A 9266-nucleotide genomic window follows, 5' to 3' on the forward strand; every position below is an offset into this window, starting at 1 on the left:
GGGCTGGTGGTACAAGACCACAATGGCCTTCAAGCTGATCTGTGTGGTGGCTGTGCTAGCTTTGGTGACAAAAGGTAAGAATCCTTGCAGATAATAATTAATAACCTAAGCTGTTTCTTACAACCGTCTTCTGTTATGTTTGAAAGTGAATTCAGTTTCTGAATTATTTAGTAATTTTTTTCTCTAATGGTTGTTTTTTGAATGTAGGGTAGTTATATTTTATCTTTAATCTGCAACATCAGATAAAGCCTGCTATTCTGGAAGTTGCTTTCGAGAAAAAACTATATTTTTCCTCTGTAGAATATGTATATATATGTCTTTATAGCTTAATATTATTTAACTTTTTTGTGACACTTCGAATAGGTTTATATGCACCCAGAATATCTCTGCATTTCTCTGGCATTGTACCAATGACCAAGGAGGTTGTGTCTCTTTTTGCACATGAGTTTTAGAAGTGGGTCTACTAAAGAAGATGCAAAACATGCAGCCACAGCTTGGCTTTCAATTTGAAAAACATTTTAACAGGATGAAACTGTTAAAATATTTTGATATTTGCATATCTTCCACTAAGAAATTTATGCAATTTGGTGATCTGTGGTAAAGGGTCAAACACTGAAAATGGTTTGCTCATACTGCCTGTTAAAAGGCAATAGCAAATCACTTTGCATCTTCTTTGAAAATCTGCATTGCACTACGTTTGTCTATTTTAAGACAGACAAATCATATGACAATAATGGCCTTCGTGTTTTAATACATAAAATTTTTTATTTTTATTGTTTAAAGATAGAAATAAATATGAGTACTGGCACCTGGGACATGCAGAAACAATAAAGACATCTATATATTTCTGTGATCTTTTGTATGTAACATGATTCAGTAGTTCATTGAGGTCATTCTGGTTATTTCAACTAACATTTCTCTTCAATGGTAATAGTATTATTTATGCTGCTCCCTCATATGTTGTCTGTCAAAGCAACTTTGACTCAGACTAATTTAACTTGTCATCACCATAGTCAATACAAAAGTTAAACATGATTTCCTTTACTTTTTAATAGTTTAAAAACTGTATTTAAAATGTGTAACAGCTTTTAGAGTCCACAGCAACATTTTTGCCCTGAAGAAGCTTTTTATGCAATGAGAGGCAAAACTTCAGTTCTTCACATATTATATCTCATTTATTATTACTTTTTGTTTTGGTTGATTTATTGACATGATATTTTTATTAAACTGTTATATATAAAGGTGGTCTAAGATGCTAAGAACTGAATCAGACACTTTGAAAACGGATAACACCTACCATGCTAACAGCTAGCTAGCTGGAGTTAGACAACAACTAGCTGATTAACACAATTATTTTTTCATGTGACTAAATGAAATATAATTGCTGACTTCTTTTGGTATGGGGCAGTCAGCTATGGCTTCACAATGACAAAATATCAGTGACGGATAAAGTACTCTGAAACAGTACTTACTGTAAGTACAAGTACAAATAAAAAAACAAATTCAGTAAAAGTAAAAGTATCACACTGAAATTTGTACTTAAAGTACTTGCTTTTTAAAATACTTAAAGAAAAAGTGCTTTCTGAATTAAGTGCAATGTTTCACCACAATTATCAAATTTACCTACCATCAGAGGTGGAAAGAGTACTAAAAAACTGAAATTGAGTAAAAGTATCTTTACTTTGCCTAAATTCTACTCAGAGTAAAAGTAAAATTACCCATCTCAAAATTTACTCAAGTAAAAGTACAAAATTACTTCTTTAAAATGTAATTTGAGTAAAAGTTAATTAGTTACTTTGAGTTATTTAATGCAAAAAAGGATGAGTCATGAATCAAATTGAGCACAAGGTGTTTTAATCAATTTCAAGGCATATTTCAGTGGACATCCACACTTGCAAAAGATCAGCTGGGCTAAAGAACATACTTCCTCACAGCACAAGGACAGTCACAACCTGTACCATAAAGTGCAAACTATTTTCAATCCTACTGTCCAACAATAAAGAAAATTAAACTACATTTTAAGGTATTAAAAATGCACACAAAATTAATTGCCCAAAAGATACCAGAAATCAAACTAAAATGCAACAGGATCCAACTGTTATTAAATAAAATGCCACAGGATCCCACTGTTCACAATAAAACAAAATTCTCACAGGATCCAACAATTTAAAAGAAAGTGCTCACAGGATCTAACTTCAAAATACAGTGTCCACAAGAAACCACAAAACTGCCCCAAATCTACAACCGGTAAAGCTCTTGTTCAATTTCAGCAGTAGCTGATTTTCAAAGTTTTTTGCTGTAAGTCTTGCTGTCTTTGCTATGAAGAGCAACCCGGCTGAACTAAAAAGCCTGTCACAGGCAGCTGAGGCTGGAAGCCCTGTGTTGAGTTTCAGAAAGGAGTTCAACAGGTTAATGCTGAACCTGAAGTTCACAGAACACCAGAGAGAGATGGGGGAAGGAACCGGTTGAGTGTGAAGAGGAGGAACTTCAGGAACTTAAGGTCTATGATGAAACCATCATAACATTCTATTTCATTTATCGCCACATTAAGAAAACACCAATACCTGGAATGCTTGCATTCCCAACTCAGTCATTCTTTTGATACTCCGAACTAGCTAATTCTAAGCAACTGCTAACAAGCCAAGAGCTTGCTTATACATAAATAATAAATAAACAGTTTGGGATGTCGGAGACAAAAACACATGCGCTAACTTACCGCCATATGTTTTCGTAAATTGGATGTTGATGTTTTAAAAGCCGAAAGCTCAGTTTTGCTGGCCAGGCACATGTTACTGCATGTCACTGCGTTATCAAATAGTTCCCTTTTGTGCATTTGAACACAAATAATCCGTCCAGATATGGCCATGGGTTTTTCTGGCTTTCGTCTCCAGAATGTGTTTCCTCATGCATACTCTCTACATCGTGATTAGCAACTGCCATCTTCCAAAGCGCAGCACTGGATTATGAGACAATATAAAGGGTAATTGAAAGACAGGGTCGTGCATTAAGTTTCTGTTCTGTGACACAGGGGTTTAAATTTCCGGCCGCATTTAATTTTTTTACCAGTATTTATTTATTTATTTTTTTTCTCAGTAACGTGAGGAGGTTTTAAATGTAGGGAAGTAAAACTACTTAGGTTAAAATTTAGTCGAGTAAAAGTAAAATTACATATTTCAAAAACTACTCAGAAAATTACAAATTACTCATAAAAAGTACTTAATTACAGTAACGTGAGTAAATGTAATTCGTTACTTTCCACCCCTGCCTATTATATGTATATTTTCTTTAATAGATCAATAATGTTATTTTAATGTACAATGTTTCGGAAAATGCATGTTTTGTTTTTACCTTGTGTCAAAGTTCACACTTTGGATGTGTAATTATGGAATTTCGGGGATAATCTGCTAAGTAATCTATTAACTTCAAGAAAGACGACTGATTACATATCTTTTATTTGAAATGACTGTGCAGTTAAATCAAGCACCTAAAGAAATATAACAGTTCCTGTTATTTACGCTATGGTCAGGAAGAACAGTAGCTGATTGCTTTCCTGTGATTCAGCATGAAAGAGTAGAATATCAATTATATTTGGAATAAAAAAACATGATTTAAAACTCCCTACATATTTTAGAAATACTTAATTACAAAATTTCTTAATAATTTGCACGAATAGTTAAAAAAAATACAATGCAATGAATTGTTTACAACGATATCTAACTAAAAACTCAATTAATATTTTTTTAAGGCAGATATACTAAGCAAACAGAGAATCTGTTCATCTTCATTCAAACCTTTTATTTTTAGAACATTTTTAACAAGAATCTTACTAATTGGAATTCACTGGCAGGTGATTTTGCTTATTTGAATTCTTGCAAATTAACTAATCTATTCATTTCTTTTTCTGTTAAGAACATCTGACTTAAAACATAATCAAATATAAATATACGTCTGCTTAGTCTGACTGTTTTTGCTGTGTATAGTAATTAAAGAAGCTGAAGAGGGCTATTATCTAGCATCACATCATCAATTCTCTGTGCTAATTGGCAAATGGGAAACGTTTTTAGAAAATAGGGAGTTCAAAAAATTATCCTGTGTGGATTAAATGTACATTCAGGATTATATATGATATTTATGTCTTTTTATCCAATCCAGGGGACAACATGTGGGATTTATTTACAATGATGGAAACTGAAAGAGTTCCTTTCTCCATTTTTTCCCCTATGTTACTGGAGAAGCACCATACTATTTCCAGCGGCTGGAGCTGTGCAGAGAAATGCTAGATTTGTAGCATTTTGTTCACAGGCTGTTTAGAGAGAATGAAAAGGATCGTGGAGGTCCAAGGTTGACCCGGATGGACCATCATATAACATCTGCTGTAAAAGGACAAAATCTAACGAAACTTTTTTGCCAAGCACAGATAGGAACACAACTGAAAATAGGAAGCCTTATGCTTTTTCTTTTGTTAAACTGATTAATTATAAGTAAGAAAATATATTTTTGTATGTGTACTGCCCATTGTATCAACCCGTTTAAGATTGTACCCTTAAATCAGAAGTTATGTCAATTGTAATTTAAGAATAAATATATATTTTTTTTTTTCAGAGTGTGACTCGCAGCTCTCTGGTAAGTCACACTGTTTGCCATCAGAAAAATAAACCAGATTTTCTGTTATTACTGTTTTGTGGTATATAGAGCAATCCAGGACATTGTCCCTTTTATTTCTTTTGTTTCTTTTTTTGCCTTAGTGTGTGGTCGACCATCACTCAACACCAGGATTGTCGGAGGAGAGGCAGCCCCTCCAGGCAGCTGGCCCTGGCAGGTCAGTCTGCACATCTCTAAACATTTCTGTGGAGGATCTCTAATCAACGACCAGTGGGTTCTGACCGCTGCTCACTGTGTTGAAAGGTAAGAAACAAGACAACAGAAAACACTAAACCTCAGAGCCAAACACTAGGTCAGTATTAAAAACGCTGGTGTGGCAATGCATGCAATGGATATATATAAATATATATAACGTTCGACTTTAGATACCTGCATGTTAATTAGAGTAACTATCTAACGTTTTTTAAAGTTTTGTAGCTCCTGTTTATTAGAAAGGACTCCCTCCAGCAAAATTAGTCTGTTAGAAATACCCTTATGCAGACATCAATAATCTATTTCAAGGCACAGGTCTCTGTCATTTCCTGATATTTTAAACATGTTATCCTTATTTTTTTTTATTTTTCTACATTTCTAAAAGCTTCTGGAATTCACCAAATAACGTGTCAGCATATCTTGGTCGCCAGAGTCAGGAAGAATCTAACCCAAATGAAGTCAATCGGAGAGCATCAAATATCACTATTCACCCTGACTACAATTCTTCAACCGTAGACAATGACATTGCTCTTATAAGGCTTTCTGAACCAGTGAATTTCACCAGCTACATCTCACCAGTCTGTCTAGCTGCCTCAGACAGCACCTTCTACAGCGGGGTTGAGTCCTGGGTAACTGGCTGGGGAAACATTGGAACTTTTGGTAATTAAAACACAACTAACTTTATTCTAAGATCAAAGAATGCATCAACACAGTGCTGACATTAGTGTTCTTGATTTAAATCATCACAAAACTGCATAATCTCTTGTCATTTAAAAACTACAGAGGGTTCCATGATTTTGTCACACACTACTTTTGTTTTCTTAATTTCATCTAGAACCCCTTCCATCCCCTGGAAACCTTTTGGAAGTGGAGGCTCAGATTGTGGGAAATGGTCAATGCAGGTGTGACTATAGTGACCTGGGTTATATAAGTATTACAGACAACATGATATGTGCTGGGTTTCAAGAAGGAGGGAAGGGACCCTGTTTTGTAAGTCTTAACTATTTTCTATTATTTTTTATTTTCTGCTCTTATTCCTTCTTCTGACCTGCTGTAAACAATTTGTTTCTGCTCTTAAAGGGAGATTCTGGAGGTCCACTGGTTAGTAAGCAGGGTGATCGCTGGATTCAGGCTGGAGTTGTGAGTTTCGGTGTTGGTTGTGCCAAGCCATTTTTCCCAGCAGTCTATGCAAGAGTTTCCCAGTACAATGAGTGGATAAACAGCCACATCACCAGAAACCAGCCGGGCTTTATCACCTTTAAATCCAACGGGAGTGAAAGTGATTTCAATGTTTCCTGTACAAAACCAACCTTTGACCCAGTGATAGTAAACATATCTGAAGGTACGACAAAACACAATCTCATAAGCCCATTTTCCACTGGCTTCACTTGGCCTTAATCAACTCAACTACAGTAATTATTAACTGTTACTGTTGCTGCTTTTTCCATACCGCTGATGACTTTATTCAGCCCTGCTCATAACTGGATAAAAAAGCTAATTGATGGGTTTAACCAGGCCAAAAAGAGCCAGTAGAAAAGGGGCAATTGTAAACAACTTAATAGTTTCACACAAGAAGTTTTGCATTCATGATAATAAAGGATTCCAGTTTAGCATACTTGTCTTAGATCAGTATTACTGATTTAAAATCAGTTGTTTAATCAAATTTTTCTCAGTGTGTGGTCAACCATCACTCAACACCAGGATTGTTGGAGGACAGGCAGCTCCTCCAGGCAGCTGGCCTTGGCAGGTCAGTCTGCACATCTTAGACCACTTCTGTGGAGGATCTCTTGTTACTGACCAGTGGGTGCTGACTGCTGCTCATTGTGTCGAAGGGTAAGCAAAAGAGATTCAGATTTCATAGCTGGTTTGAAAAGTAGAGGGCTTTATCTTACCCTGTGAAAAAGATCACCATTTCACATGCATTTTTAAATTTTGAAAACACAATGAGAAAAAGCAAAGAGAGCTTAACAATGGAGATTAAACTGATGCGTACTGCAGAATGGGAGAACATAGATAGAATGAAGCAGACTGATGAAAAGGTGTCCCTATGTCATCCAGCAGTCTAAGCCTATAGCAGCACACATACAGAGAATGTCTCAGGATGACTTAAATATTTTTGATGAGATATAAGAAAGATAGATCAACAGTGGGGACAATAAAGAGCCAAAGAAAAACGTTTTTCTGGACTGAAATTCTCCCCTGTCAGACAGGGTTAATATCGTTGTACCTCGACCTACTGTCAGGTTTTTAGTAAAGGGCCAGAACCCAACACAAAACCAAAACAAAGATTGAGTAAAATTATTTTAAAAACAACAAAGATTAGTTGTAGAAATGATCTAGTTTGGTTTGGGTGACTCTGGTGGTCCTGGAATAAAAAGACAGACTAAGAATCAAGAAACAATAAAGACAAACTGAAATTACCAGGGATCCAATAGTTTGAGGTCCATTTCCAGTCTAGAGTCATGCATGGAAGATCACTCAAGCAATACAATTTCCTAAATCCAGTGGCCTTAATCAGGGTCACAGTTGGGCAACATTCAGAAAAACTCAACTCACTGAAGGGTAAGGTCTGGGCAAGCCTTGTAAGCTCTGAAAAAGCAGACAATCCTGCACAGAAGTGAAGAGCAGGAGTTTATATAGGGAGCAGCCCAGGTGGAAATAATCAGTGATCAACATGAGGGAGAGTGAGCACAAACAAGGCAGGACTAAAACTGTGACACCTACCTCTCTACTTATCCAGCGACCAGGACACAACACTATGTTTGGACTATAAACTTTATCAAAAAGGAAAGGTCTTGCCTTAAAAGTAGACCAGGTGTCTGCCTCATGGGCTAAAACTGGTAGCTGGTTCCACAGGAGAAGATCCTGATAACTAAAAGATCTGCCACGCATTCTAATTTTATATATTCTAGGAACCACTAGTAAAACCTGCAGATTGAGAGTGAATTTCCCTATCATACCCTTTTCCCACTGACCAAAAACCATTTAAAGCTCGGAAGAAATGACTTTTAGTGGCAGTGGGATCGGCATGCTGTTGAACTGCTCATTTCTGTGATACCATTAAGTGCAATGTACGAACTATATATACGACTATAAAGTGGACTTTATAGCGTACTCTGTTCAACTGACCGTTTGGACAGATAATCACTCTTTTTGCTTCCCGTTGGTCACGGTTATTAGATACCTCTGTCGGGTAGCGATAGTGAGGTGCTGTGACAGCAAATCCCATAATGCATTGTGAGGAGAGCTCTCCACACAAAGCATTCCAAGATATAACTGCCTCTCCTGAGGCCTTTCTTTCCTTCTCATACACTTCGTTGACACTTTTTCTCTTATGACCCTCGGCCGTGGTGAAAAGGGTGAGCTTAATGACTGGCTGAAACTGTAGCTTACCACACATGAAAGTGCGCATGCGACATTCTAATTTTGCAATATTCTAAAGATGAAAGAAGGACATTCTAGACACCTCTTTCATATGGGATTTAAATGACTGGTCCTGATCAAAAATAGCACTAAGATTTTTTTTATTTTATTATGTGAGATCAATTAAATCCTATCCAAATAAAGTGACGACCAATCAACTTCTTTGTCAAAGACTCTGGTCCAAAGACTATAACTTTTTTATTGTCTTTATTCAGGAGCAGAAAGTTAAGAGTCATCCAGGTGTCTTCAAGACATGCCTGTAATCTGTGCAACAGGTTAGCTTAATCTGGATTCATACACAGATATAGCTTTGTATCATTAGCATAACAGTGGAAATTAATCCCATGCTGTTTAATAATTCTACCAATTAGGAGCATATATATTGTAAAGAGAATTGGGCCTAGTTCTGATCCCTCTTGTACTCCAAAGATAACACTGGAGCATTAGGAAGATTTATCATTCACGTGAAAAAACTGAAATCTGTAAGATAACTAAGATTCAAACCAGCCTAAAGCTGTCCCTTTAATCTATACAAAATATCTAAGTCTTTCTAAAAGAATATTATGATCAACTGTGTAAAATACAGCTACATAGATTGATAGACAGACAGACAGACAGACAGACAGACAGACAGACAGACAGACAGATAGATAGATAGATAAATAGATAGATAGAGAAATGCAAAAGTAACGCAATGCTGACTTTTACTAATAATTAGTTACTTTTATTGTGGAGTAACTCAGTTAGTAACTCAGTTACTTTTTGGGAGTAGTAACTAGCTACTATAACTAATTACTTTTTCAAAGTAACGTGCCCAATTTGTAGTTACCGATCTGTTGTTACTATATCTTAATTTGACAAACCGGATCTTCCCGCCGTTCCTTTTCCTGTTTGGTGCGATTGCAATAGCGAAACTTGACCTGGCCGGAGTGGAGCCTGAACATTTAGAGTATGTTTGGCTCAACCTGCTGCTGTGAAGCAGGATTCTC

At 36.2% G+C, this 9266-nt stretch overlaps 1 protein-coding gene across 1 annotated transcript in view; it reads left to right on the forward strand.

The window, feature by feature from the left end:
* Nucleotides 1–22: 22 nt before the first annotated feature.
* The window catches only part of LOC107104542 (transmembrane protease serine 9-like), a 16076-nt gene continuing 6832 nt past the window's right edge, over nt 23–9266 (forward strand). Inside the window, exons 1-8 of the mRNA XM_015404553.1 lie at nt 23–74; nt 4603–4623; nt 4746–4905; nt 5240–5514; nt 5690–5844; nt 5935–6196; nt 6528–6687; nt 7061–7065. Coding sequence (XP_015260039.1) covers nt 23–74; nt 4603–4623; nt 4746–4905; nt 5240–5514; nt 5690–5844; nt 5935–6196; nt 6528–6687; nt 7061–7065 — 1090 coding nt within the window. The remainder of the gene's footprint in view (nt 75–4602; nt 4624–4745; nt 4906–5239; nt 5515–5689; nt 5845–5934; nt 6197–6527; nt 6688–7060; nt 7066–9266) is intronic.

This window comes from Cyprinodon variegatus, unplaced genomic scaffold, assembly GCF_000732505.1.
Source record: "Cyprinodon variegatus isolate N-32 unplaced genomic scaffold, C_variegatus-1.0 Scaffold1786, whole genome shotgun sequence".
NCBI classification, from domain to species: Eukaryota; Metazoa; Chordata; class Actinopteri; order Cyprinodontiformes; family Cyprinodontidae; genus Cyprinodon; species Cyprinodon variegatus.